We start from the raw sequence: 20,418 nt of genomic DNA, 5'->3' as shown, positions 1-20,418 counted from the left end.
TTGTGAAGTCGATGGTTTCCTATCATAGTTTGCCAATTTATCTGATTTCATTGTTGAAACAGTTCCTCCATCAAATTGGCAAAAATCATCCCACCCACTATGTCACAAATATCTGAATTTGAATTATGTACAATATGTAAACATGTATGTACAAGTCTAAATCCATACATGTGTCTATGGATTAATTAATTCATTCATTAGTTGTTAATTTCGTGTTCTTTAGCCTCTCGAAATACAGCGATTTATGTAATAAAAAATGCTGCAATGTTTGTAATTAATTGTCTAGGAAGGCGCATTTGGGTTTACTTGTTAGGCCTTCTGTTATATATCTTTATAAAATAAAATAAAATAATTTATCAGAAATTTAATATTTTTCCTCATTGATTAAATTGAAATGTTAGTTTCGATTACACAATAAGTGTTACAAGAAAAATAAAGTGTTCCATAACAATATATGTACTTGATTCGATTTATTTGATAAGCTTGTTTGCTTCAAAGCTAATCTCAAGTACTCGGTTAACTAAAAAAGCTAGATTTTTCAGGTATATTGTTTCTTATTGTATAATATTTAATATAATAAAATGACTTATGGAACTCGATTCCATAAGAGTTAACGCCTTTCACCAATTGAATCAATTTGTATGCCAGGCAAATGAATTCAATCATCTTTGGGGAGACCAACTCCATGCACTCACCTTGGAATTGAACCCATTATTATGTTATTATTATTACTCAACAATAGACTATATACAGTTTCTTATTATTCTAAATCGACAATTACTGGATATGTAATTATATTATGAAAAGACTGTTTTGCAAAGACTGCAGAGTGCAGTTTGGCAGTCATCGCTGGAATACTTGAAAGCTTGGATGATGACGATGACAGTCGACTTTTGTGGTTGAATTGAGTGAAGCAGCAGCAATATTGAGGTGCCCTGCAATCAACTCTTTAGTTTTGCTCGATGAATTGGGAAGAGGAACATCTACATATGACCGAGCTTCTATGGCGGATTCCGCAGTGGAAGGGTTGTGTGACAGGGGTTGACGCACTGTGTTTTCAACTCATGTTTTGTGTTTCATCATTGTGTGTAATGGTGGTATTTGGCACGAATGTACATAAATTTGGCCACAGGTGTCGCCTTGGGCAACCTGTAGTAGTTCCTATGGTCATGGACAATATGTTTCTGTTTTTAAAAATACTCATTTAACATATATGGCGTCTCCCAGGTCAAAATTAGTTTGTTATTATGACATACTAGTGTTGTACCCGATGATATATCATCGCATGGGGTTGGCATATTAAGTTATTAAATAAAAAAAATTAAAAGAAATGTGTCGGTTCTGTGTTCGGTCAAATTTTTTTCAAATACCTTTTAAATATATTTAATTTAATATTTATATTTAACTAGCTGAACCCCGGCATGCGTTGCAATACCATAATAACGCATGCAATTCCCGTTCCCGTTTCCATTTGTCGGAAAAACGCAGGTAGCGAACACATTTGAAATTATTGCGTTGCAATTACACACATTCCCGTTTTTCCCGTTTCCGTTCCCGTTTTTTTTCACAGTAATCTTCCCGGACATGCACACAACAAATCCTCAAAGTTTCATCGTAATCGGTTCAGTGGTTTAGCAGCCTATTCGAAACACACACACACAGATCTCCATTTTTATATATATAAATTATTTAATATGAAAAAAAAATGGTAAAATTAATCAATTAATTACATAAGTTTTCAATAGATGGCGCCAAATGTTCAGAAACTTATTTCCCTAGAGGAAACATTGGTAGCAAACAGTATATATAGAAGGTTAATTGGAATATTCGTCACATTGCGGTGGACACAAATTTTTGCCATGAAAATCGCGAATACACAATATATGGCACTCAAGTTCTCGTTAGTATGATGGACTTTTCGGCTGCCAGATGTTCCGTTATAGAGATTTTAGTGACTTTGTGACCAGTAATCACCGAACCATATAGAAGTTTTTTCTTTCGTTATTACATTCGTCCATTTTGTTGGCAGTGTTTTAACTGTGACGTATATATATATAACCAGCAGCGTGGTCCTGAGGTGAATGTTAAATTATTTCGTACTTGATGTTACGAATTCGATTCCCCGCTAAGTCTCGCTGTTGGCCAGACCTTGATTTGTCTAGGGCGATCGTTTCTTATCAGAATTTGCCAATTTTTCTGATTTTCATTGAAACGATTCCTGTAAAATTGGCGTTTCCTTCCCAATTTTCTGTTGCGAACCTTTAGTTATTGTTATATCTTAGGTTTCGCCATATTGCTCACCATAGATGTCTCTGTGGTTGTTTATCGAATATAAAATTCGTATTGTTACATGAAAGTTATTCATCGTTATTTATCGTATTAATACGATGTTTGTAATATATGTATACTGACCATAGATGTCAGATATTATTTAGATTTACATGTATCTATGTAATAATTATGTGGACCAGGAAGGCGCATTTGGGGTTTACCTGTTAAGCCTTCCTGGTATATTTGTAAAATAAAATAAAATAAAATATGTATGTCGAATCGAAACGACTATTATATTATACACAGACACACATAATGGCGATATTATATATACCTATATGATAAATATTTTTTGATAAACCAAACCTCATTAATTTACATATAATAAACACGCAAAAAATTCAATAAACAATTAAAAACTAGTTTCAAAATAATCATACGACTGTGCCAGCATAAAAAAAGTGTATAAACAAATACTTAGCATGATAAATTTAAATGATAGCCACTTAATGAGAGAGCAAAGTACAAAAAATGAACGCAGACGACATCCGTACGTTCACCCAGAGAGATGTTTCTAACCAAGAAGCTTTCAAGTTCAATATCAAAAGCGATACTTTCAACTGCAAAGCGAACCAACACACTCCGGAGACCGTTGAGTGACGATAAACCCACCATAAACACGAGCCAAGACTTCATCCACCTACAGGAGAAGAATTCACAGCATGATTTTCCACACGTGTGGCTACGAGACAACTGCCAGTGCGAAAAGTGCTTCCACGTCGAGTCCAAAAGTCGAATCATCAATTGGAAGTACTTTGACGTGAACACAAAACCGTCCGACGTACAATTGACAAAAGACAACATTGAAATCAAATGGGACGACGGACATCTTTCCACTTTCAATTTAAAATGGTTGCACGAACGGAGCTTCAACAAGAGTGACAGAAAAAACTACACGGAAAACGTCTACAAACTGAAAAAGAAGCAATGGAGCAAAAATCAGTTCGATTCAATATTCAAAAAGTTCAAATACGACTGCTTGATAAACGAAAACGAGGAGTTGAAGCGATGGCTTGAATCTCTCAGTATATACGGTGTAGCTTTAGTCACCGACGTGCCGTCGTCTTCCGACTCTTGCAGAAGACTTGCAAGTCGTGTCGAGTTCATCAAAAGAACCCACTACGGAGAAGAGTTCGAAGTCAAAGCAAAACCGGGCACTACAAATGTAGCTTATCTCGCGAGCAATTTGCAACTACACACAGACTTACCGTACTACGAATACAAACCCGGAACTAATCTGCTGCACTGCATCACCCAATCGAACAGTTCAGGTGGGGAAAACCTGCTATGCGATGGACTGCACGTCGCTGATCAAATCAGAAGAAACAAACCGGCAAACTATCAGATGCTGACCGACGTACAAGTCGAATGGGAAGATTACGGGGAAGAAGACGGGAACAAGTTCCACAGCATGTACAGATCGCCGGTGATTTGTTTGGACAAGAACGGAGACGTGGCCAGAATCAACTACTCCACGCCTCAACGTGGAAGTCACCTGGACGTGTCTGTCGACGGAGTCAAGCCGTGGTACGAGTCTTTGAAGATTTTCACCGATCTGATACACGAGGAGTCGGCTCATTATAAAATGTCCGAAGGGGAGATGCTGTGTTTCGATAATAGGAGATTGCTACATGGTCGTACAGAGTACAGCGACACTGATCAGAATGTGCGGAGAGTCATCGGAGCTTATGTCGATTGGGATTTTATCAATTCCAGATTGAGAGTGTTGAATAATAAGTGATACGGTTTGATGGACGTTAGTATAGGTGTAAATAATTATTTCTTTTGCAAACTAATAGTATTTTATTGAAAGTTTGGCCTTATATTGGCAATAATGATAGTTAAATTGCAATACCGGACCTGATCCTGAATGAATATGTATAATTTGACTCAAATTAATGTATGTAATTACTTGTAGTAGGGCTGAAAAGATCACTATTGGAATATCAACAGAACTGAATTGGCATCGAGTTACTTGTTTTTTTTTTATTTATTGAATATAGATTCAAATTTTGACATACATATATATAAATATTTATACAGAATTTTAATGTCAAAAATTATTTAGATAGAAATAAATACAATATGATTTTATATGTTTATTATTTTATTAACAAATAATATACATAGCAGTGAGAATTAAAAATGTTTCTATTAATTTTGTAACATATATTTTATACAATTAGCTTCTAGTTTGTTAAATTACTTCTCATCCGGAATTGACTGTAAACCCTAAAATCAAAAAAAATATATAGATTAGCACAAAATCAACAAATGAAAAAAAATGCAGTAATTAAACAAGTCTACATATGTACGTATGTTTATAAATAACTGGTTGTTTTACTCAAATAGTGGTGACATAGTAGGTAGGAAGGTTTTGTAGCCATTTTTAATCGGGAACCGTTACAACCATTGAAGTATAATGTATAGAATAGTCATTCCTAACAAAAGTATCGCTTAAAAGCGAGCCATCGAAGAGAGAGAGACGGAAAGTCAGAAGAGAGACAAAAGAGTGAGGAAAAAAAATTCGTGGAAGTGATCGTCCCTTACAACAACTGGACAAAACAGCTGACATCTCCCGGCACACGAATTTTTTGTGGCAACATTTTTAGGGGCTGAGAGCAATTCTATGCATACTACTTCAATGTAGATAAAGTAATAATAACTGTTTTTCAATGAGTGAGGCTGGTCCGAACATCTAGCACGTGCACATACAGATGTTCGGACTTTGTCGAACTAATACTACCACACAATTTCACTAGTAGAGCCTATTTCAAAGAGATCCTACTGCAACTGAGAAAAACAGCCGAAATCTCCGTCTGCACGGAGTTTTAGTAGCAACATTTTTGGAAGCTGAGAGCGCTTCTACCCAATGGTTACAACAATGAAATCAGAAAAATTGGCAAACTGATAGGAAACGATCGACCTGGAGTCACAAACATCCAAGCCTGACCAGCAGCACTACAGATATACTCAAGAAAAATTCTTTTCAATCGAGGTCAGCTCATGGGATCGAAACTGGCGCCTCTCGGTGATAGGCAGAGCTATGCTGCTGGCTAATAACCACCGAACCGGATATTACGATGTGTATACCTTGAAGAGAGTGGGAATGGACAAGACCGGGGCGACGCGCTATCACCCAACTGTCAAACATTATAATCTCACTGAGAGGGGCCAGTGAAAAAGTAATTGGATATGATTTCATTGAACTATACCCAGTGAAAATGCAACTGGTTATGATTTCACTGAAACGTCAAATTGTATTATTGGTACTGGCAGCCCTTTTGACGTTTGATTTGCCGGACGAACCCTGATTGGGTTATTTTAGAGATGTTAATTTGATATTAAATGTCGTTTTGACATACATATGTCGTGTAATTTATTTTACATTAATTTACAAGTCTTGTAAATGCTGCTCAGGCAGCCCTTCCCACTCTCCTCACCCCACTGTCAAACTGACATAACACTTCCATTCTTCAATTCTGTGCTTCTTAGTAACGACATCGCTAAATCGAATCGACGTGGATGGAAATGAGTAAAGTAAAACAACTTTTATCGTGAAATGTGATAAGATAACATCCAAGTTATCAAACGGTACTATTTAAACGTCAAAATATTAGGCACCGTACTTTTAAAGGTTACATTGTATAGGTTTGAAGAATAAGGAAGACGAAATCGATAAACATGTCGGATCATAACGGTGAAGACAGCATTGAAGAAAGACGAGCGAGTGGAGGAAGTTCAGGGAGAGGAGGCAGCGGACCGAGGGGAGGAAAAGGACCAAGAGGAGGACGGGGACCGAGAGGAAGGAGTGGAACAATTGAGGAACAGAACAAAGGAAATTTAAATAAAGATCTTCCTGCAGAAACTACCAAGTCCACAAATGTAGAAAAAGTAGAAGTTGATGGCAAAGTTGGCACAGATTCACAAGCAAACAAATACTGTAGTATAAATTAGTTGGAACATAATGTGATTTGCAGAACATTTTAGATTAAATTATGCGTAAATAAAATGTAAAAAAAAAACAATAAGTTGGCTTTCTTTGAACTCATGAAACATTCTACATATATTCAACTTATGTCACCACTATTTGAAGTATGATTAATGTACAATAAAATTTGTGTACAATTCATAGATGTCTCGTTAATTGGCGAGTTTTTCAGTGTCTTGTAATTCAACGACTTGTAATAAAAATGCTGCATTGTAATTGGCCAGGATGGCGCATTGGTGTTTACCTGTAAGGCCTTCCTGGTATATATGTAAAAAATAAAACAAACTTAATTTTTCACTTGAAGTAATAATACTGATTGTAAAATATTATAATTTGCGAGGAACGCAGGAAGTTAACTGTCAAATATCAACGACTCGCGAATAAAACTTGTAAAACTGCAAACTGTCGTCGGTACAAATGGTAATTTGGAATTGTATTTTATATAAAATAACGCTGAAGAATATATTTATATAAATATATAACATGAATGGATTTGCTCCGCGAAATTTAATATCTTAACCCTTTGAGTGCTGACGTCATTTCAATATTTCCAGCCCAGAATAATTTAGAAATCCAATAGAAGGCGGGTATAAAAATTGTAGCTAATCCAAACAAACCCTAGATCACTACCCTAAATAACTACCGCCAAGGATTTCTAGTTTAGTAATGCTATGTTTAGAATATTGTAACGTATGCGAAAAAGGAGCAGCTGTCTTAATTGGTTTTGAGGATTATCTCCAGGCTTAAGTGCAAGTCGGCTAACAATGGAAACCCCCGCATTGACTTACTGGTCGGTAAGTGGATCCTGCTAGAGTTCTCAGAACTGACTGCGGGAATGCGTGGGATCTCCTTAATCACCCAATAAATGCTGTGAAGCGACTTTGGCCTTTTCTTTGGATCCTCCACCCACCCCTACGCAACACTATAATATATCTTGCAATAATATAAAATAAACAAAAGAAGTCTATTAATGAATGTATTTTTCCAAAGCTAGTTCCGTCTTCTTCATTGTTGTTAAAATGTAATGCTCACAATCTAAAATACTCGGCAGTTGTACCGACATGTGTATTGAAATCTGATTGAAATTATTCAAATACATACTTTGACAGTGTACACATTTCCGTCTCCGACTCTTTCATCTCGCAAATACAACATTCTGTCCCAGGTGTCGTGGATGTGTCTTCGGTACGGCTGAAATGACAAAACAAATCAATAATCAAACATAAATAAATGAAAATCGTATAACAGATTTTTGAACTATGGTGTGAAAAAATATTGAAAACACTTAAATACTTCTATATCATTAAAACTACTAAAATATATAATCGTTTATGCGTTGCGTTTATGTTTAGCACCGAGAGGTTGCCGAGTTCGATCCCGTGCTAATCTGCTGGTCAGACTTGGATATTTGCGACTTCAAATCGATCGTTTCCTTTCAGAGTTTGCCTAATTATCTGATGTCATTGTTGAAACGGTTCCTCCATCAAATTGGCAAAAATCATCCTACCCGCTGTCACAAATATCTGAATTTGATTTATGTACAATATGTAAAAAAATATGTACAAGTCTAAATCCATAGATTAATTAATTGTTCATTTCATGTTCTTCAGCCTCCGAAATACAGCGATTTATGTAATAAAAATGCTGCCATGTTTGTAATTAATTGTCTAGCAAGGCGAATTAGGATCTACTAAAGAAAACGGCACAGTAGTTAATCGGTGTACAACTATTGGCCACTCGGATTGTAAAATTAAAAAAAAAAGAACCCTTTGTGATATCCATAATTCTTTTATGTTTGCAATATGGTGATTAGATTCTTTCTTCATAACTATTTTCTCATATGAAATGGCTTGAAGTACTGAAAAACGCAAATACTACTGCATTACATAACCCAAAAAGAATTTATTTTGCACTGGGTTTCGAGCATATTTTGATGGGGTATTCAATACTTGAACATCACTCTCACTTTTGAATACCTTGGAAATAGAAATAGGGATTATGTGTGATGGAAAAAGTGGGAAATGTATTATTATAATCACAGTTTTGATGACGGTGCTGTGCATGACATTCATCACGGCTGCTGGCAAAAAAAGAGCCCCTACGATGATCAAGCCCGGGGGGATGATTTCGAACCACATTCTTGAATGCTTTTAAGATCAATCGCTCGCTGATCTGATCTAAGATTCTGACAGCTGGGCCCCTTCAGTTGTCACAGTATAAGTATTGAGAACGTAACACTCTCGTTCACGAGCATTCACGTTGTATGGAAATTTTACGTTTTTGTGTTGCGACTCCTCTCATCTACAGACGTTGGCCACATGGATTTAAATATTTTTCCATCAAACGAAAGGGACTTAGATCCCCTAAGGGTGAAAACACACTGAGTACTAAACGTACCGTTTTAACTTTTTTTTTTTATGTTTTCAAAAATGCGAAAAAAACGCAACACACCTAGCACATATTGTTCAGACTAATTCTGATGATCGGCTTTCATGGCCTAACTACCCACGATTTGGCCGATATATTTTTGTGCTGGCCACCCTGAGACAGCGGTTGGCCCACAAACTGACAGTTATCGAGAACGGTTTGGCACGTAAACACTGCGGTGTTTACGGGGCCCTTCGCTCCTCGCCACCGAAATCACCAGCTAGAGGCTGGTGAGGGTTGTGACGATACTTGGAGACCAGCTCCAGTATCCGTCCGGTGTGCACCAGAGGAAGCCTGGTCTGTCTTCGTCCAGAAGGCAGACAACTTAGCTACGCGTGGCTAACCTCAAAAAGCACGCGTAGTTTCTTTGTTGACTTTGTAGGAATCTCGTCACCGCAATCGAAACTATCGAAATCTATTGCGACGGAGAATACATTTCTCACGCTCAACCATTGACGTTATCTCAAGTCGAAGAACACCTGCATCCATTAAACTAAATCGAGTGGAACGACGCCAAACATTCGAGAAACGTCCACCCTAAACAACAAACCACATTCCTCGCATAACTCGCACACGTAAACACCACCTGCGACAAGTCACGTGGATCCCCAAAAACAATATAAAAGGAGGTCCACCCCAAACAACTTCAGTCGACCCACAGCAACAAGAGTCGATACACAGCAGCAGACCAGTCGACATCCAGCTTCTGACCAGCTACCACTACACTACCCTACAATGGAAGAACGCTCGCAACTCAGCCGGATCCAGAGCAACGACACATTGCAGATCCAGCGGCCCGCACGACACCAAGTCAACAGTCAATAGCCGTCTCGAGAACACTACGATTCCAGCCGTTTCAACAACATATTTATACACTTGTATATTCAAACAATAAAGTACCTTATTCAAACAAACAGCAGTATTAACTACTAAAACACAGACGAACTCGTCTATAATACATGGCGGACTGGTGGTGAAGAACACCTTCACAACTAGATCAGTCCCCATAACTTCCCTCCCCCTTCTTTCCCTCTGTTTGCTCTATGTACAGTCAACGTGGAAATATAATCATTGTGATCAGATTTACGACCTGTTTTCATTATTATATAAACTCCCGCCTTTGTCCCGTATCACACTCACTTACGCGCACTGTACGAGAGAGAGATATACATTAAAAATACATCTTAATTATTATACTTAACTCTAAAATTTATAATTAACTTATATGTACTGTCCCTCACAGAGGTGTCTCTTCGCACCTCGCAGGAATGCATCCATGTTTTTAGCAGACCTGATGCACTCAGGGAGGGCATTATACATGAGCACACCCCTGTGAAAAACACCCCCAGCCGTCTTATTCTTTCTTACTCTACTTACAACTAGTTTGTCCTTATTTCTAGTATAAACACTATGTTTATCTCTATTCCTTATTATATAATCATCAAAATACTTAGGTAATAACTTATGATCTAACTTATAAACAAAAGACAATGTACTAATATTTTTGACACAACCTCAAATCCTAACGTGCGTGCTTCTTTGTACACGAACTCCCCCACTTCCCCCCTGCTTGTTATCTGTACACAAGGTTTAAATACAGTTGCTTACAAACAGATTTACAACCCGTTTTCATTATATATAATCTCCCGCCATTTTCCTTCTCCCCATATCACACTCACATATACGTATACTGTACGAAAGAGGGAGATAGAGAGCAGAGCCGCCATCAGCAGAGATACCAGACAATAGAATACGATCAGCGGGCATCATTGAGGGAAGACACGCCACGCTTTACCACGAACTCTATAAACATCACGTCCAGGTGGCATCTCGATTGAGAACGCCTGGCGTCTGTTACAAACATGGTACTGTAACCAATCGGATTAGGCCGAGTAGCATCCCAGATACTGTGCGACCGTTCTGATTGGTTCCGAGGATTATCTCCAGGCTTAAGTGCATTCGGCTAACAAAGGAAACTGCCGAATGAACTAAGTGGTCAGCACGGTTTCCCGTTATAGTGGTGTGGGACTGCATGTCTATAACAATAGGTAAACAAACCGGACGTCGAAGATGCCCTGATCGACCTGTCCTTTATAAGGGGGTTTGCTGCAAATGATTGCAAACCACCCGGCTGCATGCTCGTTTCGATTGAATTTTAACTGTTTGAATTTCAGCATGTACAAAAGATGAAATATTCATGGGGTTCCGCAAATGACATTTCGATGTACATTGATGATTGGCAATTCTTAAAATTGAGTTGGATCTTTCTGGAAAGTTTTAAATGGCAAAAGCTGAGACAAAAGTATGAAATGAGCATGCGCCCGCTTGGTTTTCAATCGTTTGCAGCGCAGGGTTTATAAGGAGGTACTTAGACCATATTAAGATATTCTGGACGAAGCACTGGCAGTGCATGTATCTCCTTAATCACCAATAAATGCCATAGAAGCGACTTTGGCCTTTTACTTGGATCCTCCATAATCCTACGCAACAGTACTATAGGGGGGTGATAGGTTTCGACCGATTTCCGGCCTATGTAAACACTGTTTGTGTTTGTAAGAGGATCGTTTATTTATGTTCAGTTGTTACAATGGTAATTATATGTACGAAGAAGTTGAGCTTCAGAGAAGTGATCTGGCTGAACTCCAGAGGTTTGGTGCATTGGTTTATATACATTGTGGATCGAAGCGTGCCATGTGCAGATGTCTTCAGGTCAAGTGTCGTAGTTGCATGATGACATCACTGCTGGATTTCGTTCGTTTTACGATCGAGCGATGAACTTTTTCTTCTGGAAGATTCCAATGGAGTCGAGGTCTTCCATTGTGTCCTATGTTTGATGCGTAGTTGCGTAGCTCCGTGAGGGTTCCCGTATACTCGTGATTGCGTATCTGGAGCGAGTCGAATCGTCTTTGTCCTAGTTCGAAAGGAGGTACGTCGGTCAAGGTTGACTTTCATATATGAACAGGACGCGATGATCCCTTTGTACAGATTGAGTTCGATGAGGGAAATAGGTGATATCATCGACCTAGTTTCGTATATGTACAGCGCTATATCCCTACAGTACACAGTACCAAAAATCACCCCTGGAGTGTTTTCGGTGATATTGTATCCTTGCTTGACAGTGATCGATAACGGTGAATCCCATATTTGAAGAAATATAGGAGAAACTTATCATTTGCATACGGATATGCATATATTTTCATTGATTTATCTCCATATATTTCGATAATTATTGGAGCTATCGAAAGGTTGTATTTTTTAACGGCTCCTTACCTTTTATAATTCGCGTATCCCTTGTCAGACTGTTTATAATAAATTAATAAATTGTATCCTTCGTATAAGACTTTTCACCATTTGCTCCTCCAAAATCTCCAAAATCTTCCACCCCTCATAGCTATGATTATGGAAATCTTTGCTACATATACTTCATAGATGAATTTTCGGCCGATTTTTGCATATTAGTCAAAAATAAAAAAAAAGAAATCGTTATAGAAATTTCTCATATACATATTCATACCACCAATCCATAATATATAATACTACTAGTGTTGTACCCGATAAAATATTATCGCATGGGTGTTGGCATATGAATTTATTAAAAAATTAAAAGAAATGTGTCGGTCCTGTGTTTGATTCGCACGCGGTCGAATTTTTATCAAATACCTATTAAATTTATTTAATTAAATATTTATGTTTAATTGTTTAATATGAAAAAAAAATGGTAAGAACTACCTTCTTACCTATTAATTACTTAATTACAGAAAAATTAATTACCTATATAGTATTTCAATAGATGGCGCTAAATGCTCAGAGACTTTCCTAGAGGAAACATTGATATCGAACATATATCAATTTTTACATATATAAAAGTTTTTTTCATTCATTATTATATTCGTATGGCAGTGTTTAAGCTGTGACGTACATACATATGTATGTATGTCGAAGATACACACACATACAGAATAGCGATATTATATATATGATGACTCCATTTATAATATTTTATTTATTTATTCAAATAAAAAATAAAATAAATCCCAATTTTTCGTTTAATTTAATTCTATTGTGTACTATTATAATAGCGATTGAAATGAATTATTCAAAAAACATTTTACTTATTTATTTATATGAAAAAATCTTAATTTTTTATACATTCATACATACGTTTACGCTTTAGATCTGTACATACATATTATATATTCAATATTTGTTCGTACTCCGGGTTCACTTTTCATAAATCGTCTCAAATATTTTCAAAATGTCATAATTTAGCAGTGTGTGGATATTTTTTGCATAGACAAAATCAATGTGATTGAATTTCTCATAAGGCAACAATTTGGTCATAACTTTTGGATTCGTTTTTCTTAGCTCTCTGGCTAGTCTTTCGCCCGCCTAAAATACATATGTACACTTTAACTTAAATTTTATTTGTTTTATTTAAAAATAAATATTATTAAGTCAATTTTGTCCATCGGTAGCGGCTCGAGGGAAATTTTTTTGAGATACTGCATGTACCCATCTATAGTTTCTTCATATCAAAACTGTTTTGGTAGAGGTACTGCAGTACCGCAGTACCTAAAAACGAGCCGCGCCTGGAGTCCATCCCGTGAATAGTAAAATAATATTATATTATATTATAAATATTAATATGCATTACCCGTGCTTCGGCCATTTGATCATTTTTACCGAAAATAAGTATCGTTGGCGCTACATTTGCCGACAGGTTATATAGCTTTGGTGATGAATATCCATACTTCTCCATATTTAACCTTCTTCCAAAGTCATATTCTTGAAAAGCTCCTTATTAAATAATAAGAAGGATTTTTGATTGAAATTGTAATACACATTTTTAAATCGAAATTTAGGAGTTTTAAAACATGAAATACCTGCATAAGCCATTTGACTTAAGTGCTCGATTGTTTTCATGGAAATTGGTTGCAGTCTTCCGATTATTATAGTGGTTTTATTCTAAAAATTGAAATAGTATATTAATTATATATGTACATACATACATATGTAGCAAAAATATTTGGATATATTGACGAATGTCCAACCCAATCGACTTGTTCATAGTCTTCACCGCAAATTGGAAAGTAGATTTTAGTGTAGCACCTGTCTGTAGTTGGGTCGTCGGATTTGCACAATTCTGATAAAATTCGAACATTTGGAAACGAAAAGGGATCCAAATTTACATTTTTGAGTCGATTCTGAAAAATATCATTGTTGAAATTGTGCACCCTGCGAATTATATCAAAGTATACGGACAGGAAGCGGAATACGTGGGTGAGAAGTATGACAAGGGTAGTGAACATAATGGATATAGTAAAGAGATTGAAATGCCAATGGTGGGCCACGTGGCTAGAAGAATGGACGAAAGGTGGACAAAAGAAGTGCTTGAATGGTACCCGAGAGAATGCAAAAGGGTAAAAGGAAGACCGCAAGGGAGATGGGAAGACGAAATTAGGAAAATGTGTGGGGTGAGATGGATGAGAGTTGCGCAAAACAGAGACGAGTGGAAGCGTGTTGGAGAGGCCTTCATCCAGCAGTAGATGGTGAATGGCTTTAGATGATGATGATTATACAAGTAATTTAAAGAATATTTCTTACGGGAAGATGAAGATCAAATATCCATTTTGGTATACGTCTGATTGCTTTACCCGGTGAGACGACTGGACCAAGTGCTGTGAAGGTGGCCACTTTGGCTGCTAGATCAGGTCTTCGATGACAGGCTACAAAATAAACTGTCGTTCCCAAGGAAACCGCTATGACGTGTAGCTTAGAAGAAAATGTTTCCCTCAGAATTGTTTCCATCACTGACGGAATATCGTATTTTCCGTGCTCTTCGTAACTAAATACATATGTATTTACATAAATACAAAGTTATTAAAGGGACAAACAGATCGATGAACATTCTTCACTATGCAATGAAATCTAGCAGGGAATATTTTGTATATATTTCTATTTAAAAAAATGATATTTACCATAGTGCCATTACGGATTTTGCCCCAAGGCGACACCTATGGCTAAATTTGTACATATGTATGTACTTTATGGTTCAGTGATTATTCCGCAAAAAGCGATCTCGGATCACGTCACTAAAATCTCGATCACGAAACATCTGACATCCAAAAACTCCATCAATCGATATTTTTATTTATTTATTTATTTTTATTGTCACAAATCAAAACACACTCGCCATTACAGATTTGCTCCAATGCGACGGGTGTACGTTAATGAAATACATAAACAATCAGAAAATCAGAAATACAGTAATACATACATATACAATCAGAATATATAGAATATAACAATTAATCAGAAATAATAATCATAGTGACATCTATGGATTATTTTTAGATTTTTTTTTTTTGTATACAATTTTTATACATACATACAATAAATACGAAATTATAGAGATGTCGATAGAGATATCTATAGATTTCAGATTACTGTGTATAATTAATACAAATTATACACAGGCAGATTTTTGTGACAACAGGATTAGATTTTAATACCAATTTTCAGGAACCGTTTCAGCAATGATCAGATAAAATTGGCAATCTCTGATAGAGAAACGATCGATTTGGAGTCACAAAACCCCCAAATCTAACCAGCAGTGGCGAGGACTCGAACCTATGACCTCAGTGATGCTAAATATATACGCTATCACTAAGCCAAACTGCTGGGTATGTACGATTGATGGAGTTTTTATGAAATATTGTACTAACGAAAACTCGATTGCCAGATATTCTGTATTCGCAATTTTTGTGGGAACGATTGTCGTGCGCGTGATCGCAATTTGCGCAATGTTCCGTTTACTGCACTTTATATAAATGTACATTGTAACGCGACGTTCTCTCCATAGTCCCATAGGGCAACACTCGCCCTTTATTTCGAGTGGCCACACAGAAAAGAGCCTTATAGGCGCGCGCGCATCGAGAGCGAGCCTCTCACCCGCCATCCACCGACGAAGAAAGATCTCTCCTGTGCACGTCTCCACGGGGAAACGGAGCCCAGAGATCCGCCATCTTGCTGAATAACCGCTGTGAGGTCGAGTGCAGCATCACTCCCTCCCAAGAGTTCCAGCCAACGTCCCCTGTATTCCTCACGCCGTTTCCGGAGAAACCGGAGGACCCGACCACGAGGAAGCTGTTATCAACGAGACGATTTGCAGTCAGGAACCTCCCCGACTATAGAAACTGTATCCCAAGGTTAGTTCACGTTTCCCTATAACCCGACCCTTGAATGAAGAACGACGTATCCACCCTCTGCATCTCCCACCGCGAGATCAGATAACGCGCGTAAAACCGTTCGTTACAACATCATTATTATTATTAATTTAAAATAATTATGAAAAACGAGGGTAGGTTGTCAATTTGTTTCAACAATGAAATCAGATAAATTGGAAAAATTATCTGATTAAAATTGTATTTGTGTAGAATATTCGCCTGTATATTTTTTATTTTAATTCATTTTATTGATTAAAAGCCATAATTCGCAATACCGTAAATTTTCAAACTCCCGTTAACTGAGTTCTGTATCTGGTGATTTCATTAAATTTCCGTATTCTTTCTTAACGGGCTTTCAACAAAAATATTATAATAATAATATATGTATATAAAAACCGGACGCGATGCATGCTTGTGACGGACGCGTGGACAAGTATGGAGATATTTAATTAAATAAATACACGCGAACAAGGCGCACAGCCAATCAGAGTGAAGTGGTCCACATGGACTAAAACCTTTGACCAATTAGACCAATGTATCATCATTCTGACCAATGGGTGGATTTAAAGCATCCACTCGTGTCGAGGAGACACTGGGAAGCAGGGTAGCGGGGAATTAGGTGTGGAGCGTTTGACATATACTCCTGATATTAAGCGCCAAGCGACGTCAGGCCAAGCGATGAGTGACACCAGCGTCAGATGCGCTACGCGGGAGCGTACACAAATTCACACATCCACGAAGACACACATACACGTTCATTCATAATTTCAAACGGGTGAACGGGTTGGTAATGCGCTCACTCAACTTTATTTTAATTCGTGTATCAATTCCTTTCCGAAACCACCCGTTGAAATCAAAGGGGAACACCACTAGTAATACATACAAACTATGGTTACAAAACCCCTATTTTTGTTGTTTTTACGTAAATTATGTATGTAGCAAATATAGTATTATATCATCATACTTAATAATTTAAACTGTATGTATTGTATACTATATGTAATACAATAAAATATTTATGACGAGAGAGGACATCATACTTTCAAATCAACTTTCTTAGAAATAATTTATGAAAATCTTAACAATACGCATATTTATATATAAGTTATATAAAATACAAAACTGGGACATTAATATTGTATTTCAAGAGGTGATTATTAAAATATTTAACAACAGGTTTTTGGATGACAGCACTGACCATCTTCTATATACATATATAAAGATGAATGTCGGTCTGTGTGTCTCGAATAGGCTCCTAAACCACTGTACAGATTACTATGGAACTTTCAGGATTTGTTGTATGCATGTCCGGAAAGATTACCGTGTAAAAAAACGGGAAAAAACGGGAAAGGAAACGGGAAAAACGGGAATGAGTGTCATTGCAACGTTCGCTGCCTTCGTTTTTCCGACAAATGGGAACGGGAACGAGAATGGGAACGGGAACGGGAATTGCATGCGTTATTGTGGCATTGCAACGCATGCCGGGTTAATCTAGTACATAATAAAATGTGAAAAATAACAAAGCAATATTCACTTCATACCTGTAATTCCAAAATTCGATATCACTTCTCTTCAAACTAGCGTGGGATGAATATGTATTCCCGCGTACATTTCCCAGCCACACGTCATAACCAGCATCGGCCATTAAAAAAGCTGTCATTTTGAATATATTTTAATAGAATTCACTCTATCGTATCATATCACACTGTCCCATGTCGCTATTTTGGTCACTCGGACGTTGCCACGCTACGAGTAACGTCCGCGTGACCAAATTAGCGAACTCGGACTTAGTGCATTCGTATCGTGTCAATCTGGTATTACCTAGGCTTCGTTTGGGTCCCATTCTTACAAAGTCTTCAGCGCTTCCTGTAAGTCCGTGGATCAAGAGAACGGGCAACTTTTTCCGGTCCAACATATTGTTAATTCGAAATGTCGTTATTTTATACCCGTCAGGTGTTTCTGATTGATATTTTCGCACGGAATATCCATGGTTGTCCGCCAATTCCGGCTGTAACTCACCAATAATCTCTGAATATTGATATAAACGTTAAATTTACAAATATGTCAAACGGTTTTTCACCAATTTCATGAAAGCTTCAATTGGTATTTTCGATTTCATCCGTTGTGCTACCGCCAAACTCATCAGAGTGGTCATCAACCAGTAGAATACTTTTGGTAAAGTGAACATTTTCATTTTTTTTTTATTTGAAGTCTGTAAATCAGAAAAGATGAATACGTTTTAAGTTGAATAATTATATTTTATAATTGCGTAATTAAAAAATACAATTTCGTTACACGAATTAAGTTCAATTATTTATTTATGGTAATATAATTATTTATGTGTTTATTTTCCTTGTAGGTAATAATTTATTTTATATGTTTAATATTTTTAAGATAAAAGCATCATGAACTCGAATAGATTGTGTTTTATAGAAAATAAGACGGATGTTTACAAAAATTCAAGGAAAAAACTTGTCAGTGGAAAAAAGTATCCATCGATTATGAAATTATTTTAAAAATTTGCAAAATATCAGGATATTTATAAAGAATTTACAGTGTATTTGCATATATGTAAATATGTATAATAAAGTGGAAAGTAAGTTAAAATTATGAGGCAATAAATTTTCCTTATACATAATTTTCTACGTACCTTTTTATTCAGCAAATCTGTTTAATGAATCAAGTTGCTTTGTCTTTACATATGAAAAAATATAGTTTTTAAATGTACTAAGATTATTGGTTCTCTTTTAACGGTTCAACGCTTAATAAAATAATGTTTCACAATTTTATTTGTATAACGAAGACTTCAAAAATTAAATAATTTGCATGCATTGTATTGTGCATCAAGAAGAGTTAGATACATATATACATATATAGTTTGCAAAGCTGTTAATTTTATGTATGTGGAATTAACAGTGAGAAAAGTATTAAATGCAATTAATATCAGTAGTAAATTGTCAAACTTGCTTAAAACAATAAAAAAACTAAAATATTACTCAATAACAACCACATTAGATGGAAAATAAGCGAAGAGCTTGAAAATGATTATATAAAAGGGTCAATTTTATTCCTAAAGGATTTTTTGCCGTTCGATTAATAAATAACTAGAAAAAAGTAACTTTTTGCGACTTTCTAGATAAGATTACGAACACAAGTTCTAAATAAAAATTAAAACTTAAAACAACAGTGTTTAAAATCTTTAAATCTGGGACTTGATAAAAGGTTGGAGGAATTGATTTGTTTAAAACTCTCTCTCTTTTGTAGATTCTTTTGATGATGATAAATGAAAATTTCATTTTCAGTATTCAATTTAATTAACTGGGTCAACGGTAAATATGTATTATTAAAAATGAGACATTACTAAGTATTTGAAAACCATTTTAGTAATAACAAGGTTGAAAAATTTTGTTTACCTTCCTTGAGCATGAATAAAGTCAATTTAAAGAATTGGGACCAATAAATTGCTTTGTTAATTTTGTCGAAAATACCAAAATGTTTAAAATGTCTTTAAATAAACGAACTTGTAGATTGATCCATTTTTTAGTGAATAAAATTAAGCTTTAATTCATTTAATCACAACAAACGTGAAATTTGGTGCCAGTAAAATTGCACGTGAGAACCATCGATTTAGATGCTAATTTCACTAAAATAAATTTATATTTAAATTTATATTGTTAAATTAAACTCTCACCTCACAATAGCATAATATTATAATTTGATCTGTAAAGACGTGTAGCTCCTTCGACACCTTTATGTTGAATACAAATGGCTTTCTCTCTAAAAAACGTTTATATACATATGTATATACGTACATAGGCAAATTATTAAAAATGAACACTTACCAAACGGGTTTCAATTTTTATTTTAATTTAAAAAAAAAATTTAAATTGCAAAATGAATACATTGCATATACACTTTTTCTAATTCAGATAGTATGTACATATGTACATTATTAGGCTTGAGAGAAAAATGCGAATTTTGGATTTTCGTAGTATCAAGGGAACATTGAATAAAAAAGTTCATTGATTTTTACTTTATCTATGTACGTAGTAACAATAGATGAAGTTTTGTGATCATGCGAAAATTTGAGCTCGAGATTTTGACTGATTCGAACTCAGAATCGATTACTGATCACGTTATCATGATCTAGAAAAAATGTGTGTGTGTGTCTGTGTATTTTGGGGATTTTTTGAACACCGTTAGTCCTATCGAACTGAAACTCTGAATTTTTTTCAAATTTTTAAGTTGACTAGAAATGGTATCTACTCTTATAGGTATCCTCTTTTTTTAAGTTTTTGAATACAATTATCTTGAAAACTGCTAACTGAATCGGACTGAAATTTATTTTCATGTACTAGAAATAATAATATTTATAATTTTATATTTTTTGAATATTTTTTTTTGAACCAGAATTAGTACTTTTACTCTAGAGAATCGAGGTTT

At 35.9% G+C, this 20,418-nt stretch overlaps 3 protein-coding genes across 3 annotated transcripts; 1 reads left to right on the top strand and 2 right to left on the bottom strand.

Annotated features, from left to right (window-relative positions):
* Positions 1 to 2,806: 2,806 nt before the first annotated feature.
* On the top strand, positions 2,807 to 4,419 carry LOC143913965 (gamma-butyrobetaine dioxygenase). The gene has a single exon (XM_077434018.1). It carries the CDS (start codon positions 2,840 to 2,842, stop codon positions 4,070 to 4,072), a length of 1,233 nt encoding a protein of 410 aa, XP_077290144.1. The 5' UTR covers positions 2,807 to 2,839; the 3' UTR covers positions 4,073 to 4,419.
* On the bottom strand, positions 4,294 to 8,585 carry ND-MWFE (NADH dehydrogenase (ubiquinone) MWFE subunit). The gene is made up of 3 exons (XM_077434019.1): positions 8,362 to 8,585; positions 7,424 to 7,513; positions 4,294 to 4,563 (listed from the first exon to the last, which is right to left on the bottom strand). Exons 1-3 carry the CDS (start codon positions 8,458 to 8,460, stop codon positions 4,534 to 4,536), a joined length of 219 nt encoding a protein of 72 aa, XP_077290145.1. The 5' UTR covers positions 8,461 to 8,585; the 3' UTR covers positions 4,294 to 4,533.
* A 4,197-nt stretch (positions 8,586 to 12,782) lies between these two features.
* Positions 12,783 to 19,742, bottom strand: LOC143914557 (lipase 1-like). Its single transcript, XM_077434817.1, has 9 exons — positions 19,667 to 19,742; positions 18,056 to 18,187; positions 17,797 to 17,983; positions 17,517 to 17,628; positions 14,354 to 14,594; positions 13,801 to 13,953; positions 13,633 to 13,714; positions 13,404 to 13,546; positions 12,783 to 13,138 (listed from the first exon to the last, which is right to left on the bottom strand). The coding sequence occupies exons 2-9, from the start codon at positions 18,167 to 18,169 to the stop codon at positions 12,971 to 12,973; spliced, it is 1,200 nt and encodes a 399-aa protein (XP_077290943.1). The 5' UTR covers positions 18,170 to 18,187; positions 19,667 to 19,742; the 3' UTR covers positions 12,783 to 12,970.
* Positions 19,743 to 20,418: the final 676 nt, after the last annotated feature.

This window comes from Arctopsyche grandis, chromosome 7 (assembly GCF_051622035.1).
Source record: "Arctopsyche grandis isolate Sample6627 chromosome 7, ASM5162203v2, whole genome shotgun sequence".
Classification (NCBI taxonomy): domain Eukaryota; kingdom Metazoa; phylum Arthropoda; class Insecta; order Trichoptera; family Hydropsychidae; genus Arctopsyche; species Arctopsyche grandis.
The sequence above is the reverse complement of the archived record's forward strand: the minus strand, read 5'-3'. Positions and strand labels throughout refer to the sequence as shown.

Coding starts and splice junctions, on each gene's coding strand:
- LOC143913965 (XM_077434018.1), top strand. CDS start 2,840: ATGTTTCTAACCAAGAAGCTTTCAAGTTCAATATCAAAAGCGATACTT.
- ND-MWFE (XM_077434019.1), bottom strand. CDS start 8,460: ATGTGGTTCGAAATCATCCCCCCGGGCTTGATCATCGTAGGGGCTCTT. Junction 7,514..8,361: donor ACAGCACCGTCATCAAAACT/GTGATTATAATA, acceptor TTGTCATTTCAG/CCGTACCGAAGACACATCCA. Junction 4,564..7,423: donor GAAATGTGTACACTGTCAAA/GTATGTATTTGA, acceptor TTTTGATTTTAG/GGTTTACAGTCAATTCCGGA.
- LOC143914557 (XM_077434817.1), bottom strand. CDS start 18,169: ATGAAAATGTTCACTTTACCAAAAGTATTCTACTGGTTGATGACCACT. Junction 17,984..18,055: donor TTGAAGCTTTCATGAAATTG/GTGAAAAACCGT, acceptor GGTGAGTTACAG/CCGGAATTGGCGGACAACCA. Junction 17,629..17,796: donor GGGACCCAAACGAAGCCTAG/GTAATACCAGAT, acceptor TCAAAATGACAG/CTTTTTTAATGGCCGATGCT.